At 39.6% G+C, this 19256-nt stretch overlaps 1 protein-coding gene across 2 annotated transcripts in view; it reads left to right on the top strand.

The window, feature by feature from the left end:
• The window catches only part of arid4b (AT-rich interaction domain 4B), a 172844-nt gene that overhangs the window by 121917 nt on the left and 31671 nt on the right, over positions 1–19256 (top strand). For both annotated transcript variants that reach the window (XM_060852551.1, XM_060852544.1), the window contains exons 15-16: positions 1233–1330; positions 14406–14664. In XM_060852551.1, the coding sequence (XP_060708534.1) occupies positions 1233–1330; positions 14406–14664 (357 nt within the window). The remainder of the gene's footprint in view (positions 1–1232; positions 1331–14405; positions 14665–19256) is intronic.

Here is a 19256-nt window from a genome sequence, read left to right as displayed (position 1 = left end):
ACTTTTGGTCCACTGTATTAATATATCTTTGATAGCAGTCCTGTGAAGTGCCTTGGGACATCTTATGTGATACAAGTTTGTTGTGATCAGAAATATAAGACAGGTTTGGGATGTTCGCTTGTGGCTGATCAGCCTCTTCCAGCTCTCGCTCGGTTACTACTCCACTCTTGGAGTTCCAGTGTTGCTGCAATGCAGAATGTCAAACTATTGATTCAACACATGGAAAAAACAAGAATTGTCTGCAGTGCTCATTGTGCTGCTCTCCTTCAAATAGCTTAATGCAACAGTCATACTTACAAGAGGTAACTTAATTATGAGTATCACATCCAGTCAGAAATGGGATGTTTTGAACATTATTACTTTGTATTATACAATCACAGGATGAAACAGCGCAAATAAAGAGTTTGTCCCAACATGCCTCTACACATTATCCAATCAGTCTCCCTTCACTACATTTTCAACAACAGCTCCAACTTGAATTTATTTAACACCATTAGTTTAATAAAACTTTCTAAGATGATTCAAGAAGTGTCTTACAAGAAGAAAGAGAGAAGAAGAGACAGAGATATAGTGTAGGTATTCCAGAGGTCAGAGCCTCTGCCAGCTGAAGGCACCGTCACCAACAGTAGCGTAACTGAAGTCAAGGATTCTTGAAGCCAGAATTAGAGGAAGTATTTCAGACAGTTGAGATTAGAGATCAGAAGGGGTCAGATCATTGAGGTGTCTGAAAACAAGCATCAGAAATGTAAACGCTCTTCCAAAGTACCCCTTCAATTTTTTTTATCCAGTTGCCTTTGACATTTGCTGTAGAAGCTACTTCCACCCACATTTTAAGCAGTGAACTCCAAACCATTGTAGCAAACTGCATCAAAGATTCTCAATTCCGCTCGGGTTCTTCTCCCAATTACCTTATTCTGTGTTCACTATTAATCACACTTTTGCCACTGGAAATCTGTTTCTCCTATTTCTGTATCAAAAAAAGCAAAATACTGCTTACTTAAAATCTGATTTTTTTTTAAAAGAATAAGTATTGCAAACTAAATTGTGAACTCCTTTCTCTTTTGTTTTAACATTGCCTGACCAGCAAAGTGCTTTCGGCATTTTCTATTTTCATTTTTAGTATAGCATCAGCTTACAGTGAAACACTTTTTTTGTTCTGAATTGTACTGCACATGGAGTTCTTCTTTTTGTTATAATATGACTGTGCTCATCATCTGGTTTCTTGCTCGTAGATTGAAAGTGGTGCTGTGTGGAAGCAGGTCTATCAGGATCTAGGAATCCCTGTGATGAATTCTGCGGCGGGTTACAATGTGAAATGCGCGTACAGAAAGTAAGTTCCTTATTTAGTTGTATTTTGCTGGAAATGTTAAGATGCACTCAGACTTCACTTGGTAAAAAAAAAATGTGGTAGTTTCTGTATCCATCTGACTAGTACAAATTGATAAATTTACCAGGCATCCCTAATATCAGCTGTGCCTCAGTTGATAACACTAGTACTTGTGAATCCGGAAGCAGTGAGCTTGACTATGTAAATCCAAACTGATAGTCCAGTGTCATTGAAGGAGCATTACATTGTCAGAGTTAACAGTCTCAAACTTTTCCAGATGGAAAGAGACCCAACTCCACTTCCTAATGCACTCAGGACCCTGAGGAGGTCCTGACATAAACGCATGCACGGTATTTGTACAGAAAGTTTAAACTTTCAATTGCTGATTTGATCCTGTTCGAATTGCTCCATAATTGGCTACAGTCCAGGATGTACATAGTCCAAGGATGTGCAGGTTAGCCATGCTAAATTGACTGTAATATGCAGGTTAGGTGGGTTAATCGTGGGAATGAAGGGTTGTCGGGGTGGGATATTCTTAGGAGGATTGATGTGGACTCAATGGGCCAAATGGCCTGCTTCCATATCATAGGGATTCTATTGCAGACTTGGGTTGTTTTCCTTATATCTACCCTGACTTTTACATTGATTAATTGAGAGCTTTTCATAGCTGGCCTAAAGTGCTGAGCAATATAACTCCAAGTCAGCTCAGATGTCAAAGCACTCCAGCTGGCACCTGCAGCAACTTTCACCACTGCCTACCTCCCAAGTAGTATTCACCTTCAACTCCCAGGAAGAGAAACCATCTTAAAGGGTGATGGGTGGAGGAAATTACGGTTGGGACTAGATTAAAGATTTGTGGAAGGGGTGGTGATCACTGTCGGGGTGTGAAATGGGGATCTGAAATAACTGCACGCAGGCTGGTGTCCTGTCACCAAGTCACCTTTTACATACAGGATGGCCAGCTCAGAGCCACTCAGCTGAACTGAGGAGATTCTAATCTTTTTTTTAATTCTAATTTCTGAATTATATTGGTCAGCTAGAGCTTTCCTGGTTGGCTCAAGTTAACAAACCCCAATCAATGACCTTGTAGTCAACAAGGTCAACTTCTTCGTTCCAGAACTACGGGGTCAATATTAGATTATGACATGGGAGAGAGGGCAAAGGAGAGATGGTAAGTGGGGTGGTTATGGGAGGGTATAACTGCCAGCTGTTGGGGCTTGCTGACACTGTCAGCTGGAAAGGGGATGCAATCATTGTCAGTCAGTAATGTCAGAAGGGTTATTTCTTTTGAATAGTAATAATACAGATGTAACGCATTTCCCTGACTTACATTTTTTGAATCAGCCCTTCAAATCCCCTGGGACTCCTAACAGTATAGTGAAAGTGTAATAGACTGCAAATACTTTGTGTCCCTTGTGTTCAAGGCACCCTGTGTACTTGCATTGTTTACACTGTCTTGCTTCAGTCAGATTACGGCCATTTTGGGCTCCTTAATTTAATATAGAAATGATTAACTGCCAGCTATGGAAATAAACTGTAAGTAAAGCAGTCAATAAACTAAGAAAAAACAAAGCAGTAAATCCTTTTTGGGACATGTTTTGCTAGTATTGTTTTACTTCACCCTGCTGACTGTTCACCAGATAAAAATGACAATTTCCCACAAGACGTAACAAGTGAATTACTTGAAAAGTATCTCAACTTGCTCATATAATTTGAAGTTTAACTGCTCATCATTTGCACTCAGCAGCCTCAGTTTGGGCAGGTGCTGGTTCTTGAGTGTAATTCTGCAGATGACATTTTGCTACCTTGTCAAGTCTGTGTCCCACCAACTGAACTCTCCAATTATTTCTCTAATTCTATGATATTTCACCCCATCAGCATATTGTTCTACTTTCTCCCTCTCAAATTTGTCTAGCTTCCCCTTGAGTGTATCTGTGCTCATTTGTCTCAACTCCCCTTTACAGAAGTAGGTTCCAAATTTTAGCCACTCTCTGGGTAAAGAAGTTCCTTTTGATTTTCCCTGTTGAATTTATTAATGACTATCTTGCATTAATTATCCCTGGTTTTGAATTGTTTGAAGCATTGCTCTTGCTCTTGTTCCCCCCTCTCAAACCGTTACCAAGTTTGACAGTATTGGTGCCATCTTTACAAGTCATTTTTGAACCTTTTATTGTGCCTTTAAGTCTTTTTTTTAATATAAAATGAAAACATTCACAGTGCTAATGGAAAGGGAGTTCTAGCATTTTGATCCAGTGTCCATGAAGGAACAGCATTGATAATTCTCACTTAGGATGGTGTGTCACTTTTAGGGAACTTGCAGAAAATGGTGTTTTCATGCATCTGCTGCCCTTAGTGGGGGACACATGGCTCAGTGGTTAGCACTTTTGCCTCACAGTGCCAGGGACCTGGATTCACTTGAGTGACTGTGTGGAGTTTGTACATTCTCCCTGTGTCTATGTGGGTTTCCTCCCACAATCAAAAGATGGTTAGGAGGATTGGTCATGGGAAATGCAGAGTTATCGGGATCGGTAGGCGGTACTAGGTCTGGGTGGGATGCTCTTTGAAGGGTTGGTGTGAACTTGATGGGCCAAATAGCCAGCTTCCACACTGTAGGGATTCAATGATGATTGTCCACCCAGATAGTGAAAGTTATAGGTTCGCAAAGTGCTGCCAAAGGAATCTTGGTGCATTGCAGCAGTGCATCTTGTAGACTGTATGTACGTTGCCACTGTGCATTGGTAGATTGGCTGAAAATCCTGGAACTTGTTGAATTTCTTGAATGTTATTGGAGTTGCACTCATCCAAGCAAGGGTAACGTAGAGATGTATGGGAGTGTCTACTTGCTGCAAAAGTCCCCGCCTCTGACCTGCTCTTACAGTCACAGAATTCATATTGGTGGTTCAGGTCAGTTTCTGACCCAGGGTAATCCCAAGAATATTTATAGCTCTGCCTTTCATTATCAGTGAGAGATAGTTAAATCCTCTCTCCACTGTGGAAGATTTTTACCTGACACTTGAAGCATCAATGTTACTTATCACTTAGCAGCTCAAGCTTGAATGTGGTCCATCTCTTGCTGTGTGTGGAGACAGACTGTTTCAGTGTCTAAGTGAACACACAGAATAACATGTGGCCTGGAAGAAGTACCAATAAGAAGACAGTTAACACACTAAAGATTGATACAAAAGAGACCTCCAGTGAAAAGGAGGTTAGAGAAAGCACATTTACAAGGAGCTGTCTATGAAAACACAAAGGACAACATAAAGGGGCAGGGTTTCAACATGAGTTGTGAATTAGACAGTTTTCCTACTCTTTCAATTTTGTGTGAGTCAACCAGGCAGTCAAGTGAGGTCAGCAGTCTCTGAGGAATATGTGCCAGTAAAGTGCAATGAAGAAGGTTCAGTTCAAATGATGACCATATCAGATGGAATACAGATGACCATCAGCTGAATGTTGAATTGATTGATTGGCAATGTGAGAGGCTGAGTTAAAGAACTTTGGAATTGCATGTGACCACTGGACTACTTTCCCAGTCTGTCTTCCACCATGATAACCATTTTTTCTGTGTATGTGTGCAGCAGAGTAATAAAGGGTTTAAGAGTTTTAACCAGACTGTATGTTGACAGTTCATATTTAATTATCTATAGCTGGATTTGATTTATTTTTAAAAATATTCTTGTTAAATACAAAAATCTTGTCCATGCACTCTGTCAGTCTATGTCGAAAAGACAAGTGAATTGAGGAATTTTACAATTTTTAAAAAGATCTTTAATTTTTGCTTCAACTCCATGAATAGCAGGGAATCCTCCCAGCCATTCACCATTCCGGCTTTGAAATGTATCACTGTCACTCGGTCAAAATTCTGCAAGTCTCTCTTTAAGAGCTGTGTGAGTCAACCTACAGCATGTAGATTCCGTGCTTCGAGAATGCAGCTCACTACCACCATCTCAAGGACAACCGCGGCACGAAATAAATGCTGGTCAGCCAGTGATATACTCTCCCCAAAAGTGAATAAAGCTGTTAGATTTTGCATTTTAGACCCAAACTACCCTGTGCTTTAAACAGTTTTGTCCCATCTTTTGCCTGAGATTGGTGTCTTCTGATTTTGGCCCTCTACCAGCAGGAACAATTTTGCAATTTCTTATTCACTGCTTTGTCCAGGCCCTCCGTAATATTGAACACCCTCTACCAAATTTCTCCTCTACTTGCTCTTCTCTTTTTTTCTGCATCCTGTCTCATGTCTGCATGTCCTACCTAAAGTGTGGCATGCTGAATTGGAAACAGTATTACAATTGAGACCAAAATGTTGTATAAAAGTTCACCGTAACATCTGAAAATGAAAAATGTGGAAATCACAGCAGATTCCGCTCAGATGAAAAGTCATCCAGACTCAACATTAGCTAGCTCTGTCCACGGATGCTGTCTAACCCACTGTGAATTCCTGCATCTTTCATCTTTAATACAGGTTCCAGCATATGCAGTAATTTGTTCCTTCACTACTATATCCTTACTTTTGTACTATTACCTTGCTAAAATCAAGATACCATCTGCTATACAAACCGCATTCTCAATCTGACCTGAGGCCTTCAATCATTTATACTCACAACCTTGTAAGTATTTGTACACCTGCACCCTTTCTAGAATTGTATCCTCCACATTCCTTTTACTCACTCTCTTAAAATGGATCATTTCATTTTTATCAGCATTGAATTTCATGAACAGCACAGTGCCCATTGCTTGTCTATGATCTTCTGAAGATTATTACTGACTTCCTATCAGTGCATCCAAGTTTTGTCATCTACAGATTTTGAGATGATTTTCCTGTGTATCCAAGTCGGGGTCATTTGTGTAGACCAGTGAAGCAACAGTCTTCGTGCAGCTGAGACTACTTTCGTTTTTATTATTCTTGGCTTGGAGCTGTAAACCATAGACCATAAGAAGAAGGAACAGGGGTAGACCATTCAGCCCCTTGAGCCTGCTTCACTATTCAATAGGATCATTGCTGATCCAAGGTTCCTCACATCCGCTTTCCTGCCTTTCCCTGTAACCCTTGATTTTCTTACTGTACACAATCTAGCTACCTCAATCTTAAATGTAATCAAGGACTCTACCCACACAGCTCTCTGTGGCAAAGAGTTCCAAAGAGAAACAACCCTCAGAAGAAATTCCTCCTCATCGCAGTATTAAATTAGCTGAAGAGCTGATGGTGACCTTTGAACTATGAGGAGCGGCTTGTTTTTTTTTGAAAAGTAAAAACAAACTGATATTTGATGGGGACCAAACCTGGAAATTAGTTTCAGGTTGATTCTTGTTCAAAGAATGCCTGTGGACGTTCTAGTCCTGGAGATTTTTTAATACTCAAATAAATGAAAGTTGTTGAACCTTAACTGTGGCTTCATAGGTCTAACAGAAAGAAATCAAATTTTGAACTAGGTTTGATTTTTGTTCCAGTCGGAAAGATTGTGATTGTGAAAACTATAGGACAGAGGTTTGATTACTTCCTGATATCCTAGCATTGTCAATTTCTTGTAAGTTTGGAGAGTAGGATCTGTTGAAAGTAAATATTCCTCGGAGCTTACTGGAAGCTATTTATGTATGCTGATATCTTTAGACACCATGTGATTCCATGTGTCTGTGTTGTTACAAATCGTGGAGTCTGTTAAGTGAACTAACCAGTGAAATCTCGTGTTTTTTTCCTTCTAATTTATCCCGTTACTGTGTCTGTCTGTTTTTGAGAGTGGGTGCTAGAATCAAATTAGTAGGGTTTAAATCACAAACATTAATTATATTACTTTGCTTAACATTGTGCTAAAGCCACTGTATTATTCATAAATTGTTCATTCTTTTGTTTAAGCTATACTCTTTGTGTCAATTGTTCTCAAAATTTAATGCTACATAAAGGCCTTAAAACAAAGGAGCATAATTAGGCCATTCAGCCCATTGAGTCTGGTCTGCCATTCAATTATTGCTGATCTGTTTCTTCACCACTTTCTCCTGCCTTCTCCAAGTCTGGTTACAAATCATTGGAGTCAATTTTGAGGATCTTTGAATGTTTTAATTTTCGTGTTGTAAATATAGGGCGGATGATTTGATTGGATGTCTGTCTTTGTGTCAGAACACTACTGTCACAACAAGGTGGTGAACCCTTCTGATAACTAAACCAAACACCCTGAAAAGCTCACCTCGCCTCAATCTGTTAAAATAGGAGTGACCAACAACTCCACAAATTCCACTATTTAAAGAAAATAGCATCAATTTAATGTTCACTTTTAGAGTTTTAAAAAAACAACTATTTACAACTCTAAGTCCCTCTTTCCCTTAACTGCTTATTACCTGCCTCCAACTCTATAACTCTATACTGTTCCAATTAAACACTCATTAAAATTACAGCAACTTAATTTCAAAACCATATAGCAGCTATTGTCTCAGGTATCTTCTTCTGGCTGAAGATCTCCCTAGGTCGTCGTCTTTCTTTTTACTGTGAAGATGTTTCATATGAAAAGGTACCTTTGGACGGTGTTTTAATGTCTTGGGTCTTGAGGCAGTTGTCCTGTCTGATTTTCAAAATGCCTGCCTTTTGTATATCCCCTAACATTGGATCGAATCCTTGGTTCAATATTGGCAAAAGAATAAATTCAAACTCAATTGGGGTTTTAGTGTCCTGTGGTGTAATTCAAACTGATTAAATTTGAATTGTTGTCAAAACAGCAACTAACCCAGGTATCTATTTCATAGTAAAATGTTACATATTTCCAATTTTCTAGTTTATTCTGTGAGTGCTCTTGTAAGCTCTCAGTGCAGAATAGCATTTACTCTCTTTAAGGTACAGTAAATGCCTTCAACTCATAACAGTACCAACTCAGGCCCCGCTTCCAATCTGCAAATCAACCATTCTCCACATCTCTGTTTCATGTCACATGTCAGCTTTGCATCCATGCTGTTGCTGCCTCTTTATCCCATGAGCATTATCTTTGTTGATAAGCCTGTCCGTTTAGCAAAAACTTTTTTTAGTCCATTCACACCACCTTTACCCCTCAACAAATCGTTCACTTAACTCAAAAGCTCAGTCAAAATAGTTGAACATGATTTGCTCTTAACAAATCCATGCTGGCTTTTCGTATCTTATCCACGTTTATCCAAGGGATGGTTCTGTTAATTTTGTTCCAAATTGTTATTGTAAAAGGTTTATTGTAACCAAAATTAAGTGGACTGGCATGTAGTTGGCTTTATCCTTGCTTCCTTTTTCTTTGAACAAAGATGTTTTGCAGTTTGTCAGTCACCTAGTACCACTGCTTTCCCTAAAGAAGCTTGGGAGTAGTTAGCGAGTTGGGAGTTGTTTGTTTGGCTGAAAAAAGTTTGACAATATGTCTTTTTTACTTATTCAGCTAAATCAACCATGTGCCAATCCCACTAGCCTGAATGTCTGCTTGATGTTTATTGATATCCTTCTCACAGTTGTCCAGTTAAGTGCATGATAAAAAGCTTCAACAATGTGTTTCATTTTTTTGGCAATACTGACGTTTAGAAGATTATGGCAATTTTCATGTTTCTCTGCAATTTCTATCCTTCAGTATAGTTGGCTATGTCCGATCTATTCCTGGTGACTAATCAGCTTTAGCTATCACTTGCCTTTCTAACATACCCTCTTTATTAAATATTAGTCCATTCAGTGTTTCAGTTACCTCCCCTCTCTAAATTGGCCAGTAGTTGCAAAGTTCGCATTCAGTACCTCAATTATACCTTTGCCTTCTTGGGTGAATTCCCCAGTTGGCCCAGCTTTTACTGTGGTGTGCATCAGATCGAGGTGATATATCTTTTTTTTATTATTCATTCAACAGATGTGGGGTGTCGCTACATAGGCCAGCATTTATTGTCCATCCCTAATTACCCAAAGGACAGTTATGGGTCAACCACATTGCTGTGGGTTGCACTCTATAAAGGACATCAGTAAACCAGATGAGTTTTCTTTTCCATGAATCAGCAATAGTTTATAGTCATTATTTGACCCTTAATTTCAGATTTTTATTCAGTTGAAATTCCACCGCCTGCTGTGGTGGGATTCAAACCCAGGTCCTCAGTATGTTCTCTGGATCTCTGATTAACAGTCTGGTGATAATACCATTGGACCATGATGTCCAATGATGTTGCATTTGCTTCTGTCAGCAGATTTTCATTCACAATGAGAAAAAAACTGTCTTTTTGTATTCTTGTCCTTGGAGATGAACCTCCTGATGAACCATTAATTTTTTAATTTTGTAGTTCGATTACTGCACTGAATATAGAGTCACAGAGATGTACAGCATGGAAACAAACCCTTCGGTCCAACCTGTCCATACCGATCAGATATCCCAACCCAATCTAGTCCCACCTGCTAGCACTTGGCCCATATCCCTTCAAACTTTTCCTATCCATGTACCCGTCCAAATGCCTTTTAAATGTTGCAATTGTACCAGCCTCCACCACATCCTCTGGCAGCTCATTCCATACACGTACTACCCTCTGTGTGAAAAAGTTGCCCCTTTAGGTCTCTTTTTATATCTTTCCCCTCTCACCCTAAACCTATGCCCTCTAGTTCTGGACTCCCCCACCCCAGGAAAAAGACTTTGCCTATTTATCCTATCCATGCACCTCATAATTTTGTAAACCACTATAAGGTCACCCCTCAGCCTCCGATACTCCAGGGAAAACAGCCCCAGCCTGTTCAGCCTTTCCCAATAGCTCAAATCCTCCAACCCTGGCAACATCCTTGTAAATCTTTTCTGAACCCTTTCAAGTTTCACAATATCTTTTGGTAGGAAGGAGACCAGAATTGCATGCAATATTATAACAGTGGCCTCACCAATGTCCTGTACAGCCGCAACATGACCGCCCAACTCCTGTACTCAACACTCTGACCAATAAAGGAAAGCATACCAAACGCCTCCTTTGCTATCCTATCTACCTGTGACTCCACTTTCAAGGAGCTGTGAACCTGCACTCTTTGTCTCTTTGTTCAGCAACACTCCCTAGGACCTTACCATTCAGTGTATAAGTCCTGCTAAGATTTGCTTTCCCAAAATGCAGCACCTCGCATTTATGTGAATTAAACTCCATCTGCCACTTTTCAGCCCATTGGTCCATCTGGTCCAGATCCTGTTGTAATCTGAGGTTACCCTCTTCACTGTCCACTACACCTCCAATTTTGGTGTCATCTGCAAACTTACTAACTGTACCTCTTATGATCACATCCAAATCATTTATATAAATGACAAAAAGTAGAGGACCCATCACCGATCCTTGTGGCACTCCATTGGTCACAGGCCTCTAGTCTGAAAAACAACCCTCCACCACCACCCTCTGTCTTCTACCTTTGAGCCAGTTCTTTATCCAAATGGCTAGTTCTCCCTGTATTCCATGAGATCTAACCTTGCTAATCAGTCTCCCATGGGGAACCTTGTCGAATGTCTTACTGAAGTCCATATCGATCACATCTACTGCTCTGCCCTCATCAATCCTCTTTGTTACTTCTTCAATAAACTCAATCAAGTTTGTAAGACATGATTTCCCACACACCAAGCCATGTTGACTATCCCTAATCAGTCCTTGCCTTTCCAAATACATGCACATCCTGTTCCTCAGGATTCCCTCCAACAACTTGCTCACCACTGAGATCAGGCTCTCTGGTCTATAGTTCCCTGGCTTGTCTTTACCGCCCTTCTTAAACAGTGGCACCACGTTTGCCAACCTCCAGTCTTCCGGCACCTCACCTGTGACTATCAATGATACAAATATCTCAGCAAGAGGCGCAGCCATCACTTCTCTAGGTTCCCACAGAATTCTTGAGTACACCTGATCAAGTCCTGGGAATTTATCCACCTTTAACCGTTTCAAGACATTCAGCACTTTCTCCTCTGTAATCTGGACATTTTGCAAGATGTCACCATCTATTTCTCTACAGTCTATATCTTCCATATCCTTTTCCACAGTAAATACTGATGCAAAATATTCATTTAGTATCTCCCCCATTTTCTGTGGCTCCTCATAAAGGCTGCCTTGCTGATCATATAATTGGTAGACAAAGCATCCTGCTTGACAACTTGACGTTCATGTAGATTCACCCCTTCCACTACCGATGCACACAGTAGCAGCTGCACGTACCATCTACAAGATTCACTACGAAATTCACTAAGGCTGCTTTGCTAGCATCTTATGTTCTCAACCACCACCTTCTGAAAGGACAATGACAGCAGATGCATTGGAACACCTGCAAGTTCCCATCCAAACTAGTGACAAACTGACTTGGAAATAGATTGACATTCCTTTGCTATCGCTGGGATAAAATCTCGGAGTTCCTTCCCCAGTAGCATTGTGGATGTACCAATATCAAATGAACTGCAGTGATTAAAAAAGGCAGCTCACTTCACTACCACATTCTGAAAGTCATTAAGGATGGGCAATGAATGCTGACCCAACTGCCAAAGTCGCCACAACCTGAATGAATTCAAAAGATACAAATTAGGAACAGAAGCCATGCAGCCACTAGGGTCTGCACCATTAAGTAAGATCATAGCTGATTTGTTTGTTTCAAATTCCTCATTCTCATTTATTCCAACAATCTTTGATTCTTTTCCCTAACAAAAATCAGTTTAACTCCATCTTTAAAAATATTCTGTGACCCCTGTCTCCACCTCCTTCTGAGTCTGTGTTCTAAAATAGTGCAATCCGCAGAGAAAAAGTTCTTCTAATCTCCCTTCTTAAATTAGGGACACCCTTTTTAACAATGACATCCCCTTCTCTTACGGTGCAATATCTTGTCCATGCCCATCTCTATTTTGTCAAGACTATTCAGGATCTTGTTATATTTCAGTGAAGTTACCATTTGCTCTTTGAAACTCTGGTAACAAGCAAATCTGCCTGACTTCTCATCATTACAATAAGCCAGTCGTTCCAGGTATCAACTTGATAAACGCTGTCTGAATCACCTCCAGTACGTTTACAGCCTTCCTTAAATGAGGATAATGAAATTGCATCCCATGGTCCTCTTTCTCGCCTTATCCCTGTTTACAGAACTATTTCATGTATTTATCTGTTTTTCCTCAATGGAACAGTGGCATCTCCCAACATTTAGACATGAGTTCTGGGCTCAAATAACTCTTTAAAATTAAGAGAAATACTTCCTAATAACTCTTCTGACTCTCCATGGCAATCAAAAAATGTCACAACAATGACTTAGCAATCAGAGAAAACAGTCCAGCCGAAGACTAAAACCTTTTAAAGACGTTTATAGTAAGTTAAAGGCAATAAATAAAAGATGGTTAAAAATTTGAGTACTGAAATGAGGAAATGTTTCTTGCCTTGGCAAATGGCTTACTATGTGAAACACACTTTGGGAATAGTTGAAGCAAATCACTTGAGTTGATGGGGGAAGAAAAGGAAATGGAAAGAAATGTTGAGAGCCTAAATAGTACAAGGAGTGGAAGGAGACTCCTGTCGAGCACAGACACTAGTACAAATTATTTGGGGTAATAGTATTTTTCTGTTTTGTACATTTTGTGTAAATTGGCCCTCCTAGTTTCAGTAAAGTAACCTCCATATTTGAACCTGTCCTTATAACTATAATGTTTACCTATTGTCTTTTACAATCACTTGTGCTGTCATCTTGGAATTATCAACTGATTTTGATACTGTCATAAGTCCATCAAGAATTTGCAGAATAATGCCAGCTATTGACTTTTCTGTTAAGCAAGTAGCAGTATGAAGCCCAACAAATGGCAGGTGCTCAAAATACAATTATAACAGCACCAAAATGAAGGCATCCATAAAAGGACATTCCAAATGAATGGTGTGATTTTTGCTGAACCTGAAGTGGGTTACATTGACGGAACAATCTGGAAGAGGAAGAAACTTAGATATGGTGATCCATTTGTGGGCAATTATGTAGGAAACAATAATAAGAGACTTTGAGGATCACTTATGTGAGTTTCATTCCAAAAACAACAGTGTGTGTTCTGTGTAAATTTTAGTCCTTTCTACTACAATAATATGAAAGAAATTGGTGATCTGTGCATTCAGGATAGGGCAATGAACCCATATTATTACTCCTGACTCCACTAACTCCTCTCCCTTCTCATAAGAAAAAAAAAACCTTGCTGCTTCTTGAGTGATCCTCCTTGGGAGACTGGGCAGTGTTTTATCAGCAGCAGCTACACTTGTGGCACTGTCGTGATCAGATGCTTTCTGGTCTGTGGATGACCATTGGCAGCTGGAACTTCCTCAATCTGGGTCCTACTTCCAGGTAAAGGCCTGCCAACAGCCAATCAGTTGCCTTATAGCTGGAAGATCTGGCATACCTTTCTGTCTGTACAGGCCATGGTTTCCCCATTCCAAACTCTCTTGTTTTCAGACTATGATGATCCCAAGCATGACATACCTTAAAGTAAACTGTAGAGTGACATGCATCATGAGATAGATTGTCCTTGTAGGGGGAAATAATAGTTTAAAGGCCGAAAGCTTGTTGGGTTTTCAATTTTGCAATTGGTAGAGCAGCTAAATAAAAGTTGATATATTATGATCAATATGAGTCCTATGATGGTCATCTTGTAACATGATCTCACTGAGCATGGATTTTTCAAATGTAATTTGAAACTTGAGTATCCATGCTGAACCTGATGTGCAACCAAGCAGAGAGAATCAAACAAAATACAGAAATCTGCCATTCAAATCATTGAGGTTGTGCTGACATCTTGAAACAACTATCAAGCTAGTTCCATACCCAATTTTATGGCCAACATTTACCCCTCTCCCAACATTACTATAAATACTTATCTGGTCTGTGTAATCTTATATTCAAATTTGCCCCTGTGTTTTTTTTATGTTACGAAAACGCCTACACTTCAAATGTACTACTTAAAGTTGTGAAAAGTGCTTTGGAAATGCAAGTTTTTATTTTCTTCCAGTCTTCTATGTCATCAGGTGGCATTAAGTAGTTAGTTGTTCCTGCAATCCATTGTAACTAAAAATCTTCTGTCGGGCAGGTGGGGAGGAGCAACTGATGTGGGTTTCTTTCCTTAAGTAATTTCGAACCTTGATGTTTGTTTTCCAGGTACTTGTGCGGTTTTGAGGACTATTGCAAGTCAGCTAACATTCAATTTTCCACATCACTGCAAGAGAATGTTAAAAAAGAAAAAGATAAGAAAGAATGTGAAAAAGATCATGGCAACCTTGATCATAAAGAGGAGAAAGAAAAGGTCGAAAATGCTAAACGAGCAACAGTTGAACTTGAAAATGAGAGTGAATGCAAAAGCATTCATGATGATGATGATGATGAAGAACTAAAGGATCAGGAAACAAAATCACTGAAGGTAAATACTGAATCATGTTTAGTTTTGTTCTTGTGTGTTGGATATGGCATTCTGAAATTGCTTCAGAACACTGAAGTGATCTGGATTTCCTTTAAATTATCTCCCTTAAAGGTGGTGATGACAATTGACAGCTGTTCCTTTTAATCTTCAGCAATACAAATGACTGTCCTTCAGTTAAATGAATGTGTTAAAATGCTGCAAATGTGAAGAACAAACAAAAGTTGTGATGTTGACTCAATTTTGAAATACCTAACTATGGAACTCCTCTTTTTGGCTAGAAGTACTGGGGTTGTCTTGCTTATATCAGGGATTTTAATGAATATTTAGTCGCAGGATTTCCAAGAGTTATGACAGAGTAAGTAGGGAGAAGCTGTTTGAGATGACAGAAGTGTCAGTCACCAGAAGGCACAGATATAAGGTAATTGACCATTTTTTAAAAAGTACATTGAGGAATATCCCTTATGTAGCAAGTTGTGATGATTTGGAATAAAGGCGCATGAAAACAAATTCAGTACTAACTTTGAAATGGGGACTGGATAAATACTTTTTGCAGAAGAAGTTGCAGAGTGATAGAGGAAGGACTGGGGAGTAAAGCTAACTAGAGCACTGCGCAATATGCCATCCTCCTGTTTTGTAACATTCAATGAATCTATGATTGACAATTTAAGCTCAACAGTATGAGGAATGAAACAGGAGAAGACTATGCAGCTCCTTGAACCTGCTCTGCCATTCAGTATAATCACAGCTGATCATTTGGCCTTGTCTCCACATTCATGTCCAACTTCACTTCTGTCTCTTAATAACCCTTGATTCCTTCAGAGACCAAAGATCTGCCTTAGTTTAAAGTATATGGTTGTTTGAGGTCAATACTACCACTAGGTGGAGCAATCAGAGTCAATGCACAGAAAAAAATGTTACAGTGTTACGTCACTGCCAAGCAACTGTGCAGCAGCTGCCTCTGATCAAGATTTCCTATCTGTATATTTACAATGCAAACGCTGCAGTGTTCCTGGTGATGTTAAGAATGGAGTTGCTGTGATTAGGTGGTAGGCATAGTGATGTCACTTCACATGCTCAGATGCCCTCAGATTTGCCATTTTGCACTCGCATACTTTGGTGACATCAATTGCATATGTGCAGAGGTAAGCCAGTAGTCCTGGTGCTGGAGACTGATGTCACAGTGTCATAGGTGCGTGCAACTGTATGTATTTGATGGCTCCTGGCATCAATCTTTAATGTGGCTCTGCATTTCCAGCATTGGGAAGACCTGCTGTGTAGAAGTATTAAATAATAGAGCATTCACAGCCCTGTGGGTAAAGAATTCAGAGCCCTCTGAATGAGGAAATTTCTCCTCATCTGTTTTAAGTGTTTGATGCTTTATCCTGAGATCATTCACCTCTTCTAACTTCCCAGCGAGAGAAAATAAAATTCTGTTATATATCCTAGCAGGTCCTTTCAGAATATTTTGTTTCGATCAATTATTTTTGTTCTTCAAATCTCCAATGGAAACATGCCCAACCAGCTCAATCTTTCCTTTTATAATACCACGCTTTCATCCCAGGAATCCACTGAATGAATATTCTTTGCAAGTGTATGCTTATTTAAATATGGAGACCAGAACTGTGCATGATGCTATAGTGACAGTCTTACCAATTCCCTGTACTGTATAAAGACCAACATTCCATTTGCCCTCCTAATTATTTCAATACTTCCCTATTCACATTTTGTGACTTCTGTGCTCAACACCCAGATCCCTCTATGCCACAGTATTCTGCAGTATCACGTCAGTTAACTAATATTTTGCTATTCTGTTTCACCTGCTAAAGTGGACAACTTTACATTTTCCCACATTAAGTTGGATCTGTCAAATTCTTGGCTGCTTCCTTAAACCATCGATATCCCTTTGCAGGCTTTCTGAAATTGTCATAGTTGAGATGGGTATCTAACTCGGCTCTACAAGCTGGTTACCATCCTGTAATAGCCTTCTTGCTGTTTTCATTGGGGACGTGGACTAGGATGAGCCTGTTTCTTCCAGATAGAGGTGCAAGGTGGCAATAGAGGTGGGCAGATGGCAAAACCAGAGTATTAAAAAACTTGTCTTTGTTTATTAGGCCACGTTCTAATCATGGTTATTAAGCCCTCTTGCTCTCATCTGCCTACCTGCCTCTCATGCCTCCTCATTATCTCCCATGCTTATTCCAAGCCTGCACCATCATACCAATGCATCCTTTATTGCAATTGTCCAATATCCATTGTGCTCAAAACTCAGAAGCCATCTGACCATATTGGCAGGCCTTTGTAATGCTCAAGAAATTAAAAATGGACAAACATTCTGTATTCCCTTTGATCGACAAAATTTGCCAGAAATGGGGATAATGGCAGGAATCCCAGAAACTGGGTCTGCTTGTCATTTTATTTAGGACCTCTGCCTCCATGTCAACACAAAGATGCAAAACAAATCTGAATTTTGATCTTCCTCACAATTTTCCTTCCTGCCTGTTTTTGTGTCATCAGCAAATTTAGCTACAATATCTACGTAGATCAGTTCATGTAAGATATGACCATAGATCATAAATAGTTGAGATCCCAGAGCTTGTAGAAAATTTTATTTCCTGTTTTTGTTTCTTCATTTGTTTTCCTGCTTTAATTTCTCCTCTTCAGTATTGTGTCATTATAAATTACCAGGTTTAAAATAGCCCGTTCACTGATTATGAGATAAAATGTTCTAAGAAGCTGTCCTGAATTCACTTCATCCTGCATTGTAGCTACTGTGAGGGACCTATAAAGTATTCTCATCAGTGACTTATTCCTTTTGTTATTTCTCATCATCTAAACTGAATAATCCTGAGCCATTTTGCATGACTGTACTGATCATCCTTTATTAACAGAGATTTACCTTTTTCTTTCTTTCTATCCTTCCAACATGTCGATTTGCTGACAATATTTACTTCCTGGCCTTGGCTATTACTTTCTTTCCAACTGTGTTGCTGTATCACCTCAAACACATATATTTCTATGTGTGCTTTTAGTTCAACCATCTTATTGCAAATGCTGCTTGAGCTTATACTATTTTTATAGATGTGACCTTTTTGCTGGGGCTGTCATATTTGTAAGCTATGTCCTTTCCTGTTATTTTTTGGCTCCAAGAGTAATTCCAAGATTACTGTTATACTAGCTTTCTTAGTCCTACCTGTGTAGTTTGTACCCATGTGGACCATGACCCATGGATCCCCTTCCTCAAGTTCTCATTCCTCTCCACCTGAGGATAGGTCTTTAACTTTGACACCAGGTAAGGAACACAGCCTTTGAACCTCACTTTTCAACTTCAGAGAGCAGTATATATTTCCCTAACTATCCCCTATCTCTATTTGCTCCTTCTCCAAAAAAGCACTCACCCAATCCAACACAATGCCCATCATTTCAGTGGTCCTCAGCTCTACAATGCTGTGGTCATTTTGTTTATCCTCCTTGCAGTGCCTCTTCTCATCCAGTTGAGCCACAAGAACATCGTACTAAGGCAAAGGTTCCTCCATTGCTGCCTTCACTTTCTCCAAACCTGCCTGACTTATGAGTCACCCCCATCTCTTCCACACCACAGACCATATCTGAAGTACAGAGTCTAAGTGGTCTGTCTATCTTATGGAACATAGCACTGAGGTCGCTTCTCCCCTCTTTTTGATTTTTTTTTAAAATTCACCCATGAGCTGAGAGGCTGCAGACATTGCACAGCGCAAGACTTACCAGAATACTTGATTTTAAGACACAATCATATCTCTTAGGTTTGGAAGAAGTTTGGAGATGGTCAATGGTCAGGGACTGCAGCTGAAAATGTAACTTTTAAAAAGGTTTTGTGATTTATATATGAAAGAAGTGAAACTAACATGGACACTGTAACAAATGAGAGACTTAACAAACAATCAAGGTATTTTTCAATGTATAATTTCAGTTACATCACACTGTGGACTTTTGCTATAAATTCTGTCTCTCACAATTGTGTCCTCCACAACCACCTGATGGAGTGGTGATCCAAAAGCTAGTGTTTCTAATTAAACCTGTTGGACTATAACCTGGTGTTGTGTGATTTAACTTGGTATATCCCAGTCCAACACCGGCATCTCCGAATCAAACAGAAAATAGCACTTGCTATTTTTCTGCCACTATCTTGGTCCACTTTATCCAATTTGTGACTAAATAAAATGCTACTAATGCAGCAGCTTATTCACGTGAACCCACCCAGAATCAGGAAGTGTATATCTGCCTCCTCATTCTCAATGGTTAATAAATAGTAGTATTCTCGTCTCAGAGTTAAAAAGTCATGGCTTCAAGGCTCACCTGTGAATTCAAGCAGCCAGCACTTGAGAAATAATATACTGTTGGTAAACTCCCTTAGGACAATGTAAAAGATTCCATGGAAGTAACTGAGGAAGAGCATTGGAATTCTTCGTAGTGTCCTGCCCAGCATTTGTCTGTCTGTCAGAATGACCAGTTAGCCCCACAGACAAACGGAACTGTTACGTGTTTCATTGTTGTTTGTGGGATTTGCTCTTTGCAAATTGTGGTTTTTAAATGGTGTGTATAAATTCATTGTCTCC

This window comes from Hemiscyllium ocellatum, chromosome 3, assembly GCF_020745735.1.
Source record: "Hemiscyllium ocellatum isolate sHemOce1 chromosome 3, sHemOce1.pat.X.cur, whole genome shotgun sequence".
Classification (NCBI taxonomy): Eukaryota; Metazoa; Chordata; class Chondrichthyes; order Orectolobiformes; family Hemiscylliidae; genus Hemiscyllium; species Hemiscyllium ocellatum.
Note: the sequence above shows the minus strand (reverse complement) of the source record. Positions and strands in the feature narration are given on the sequence as shown.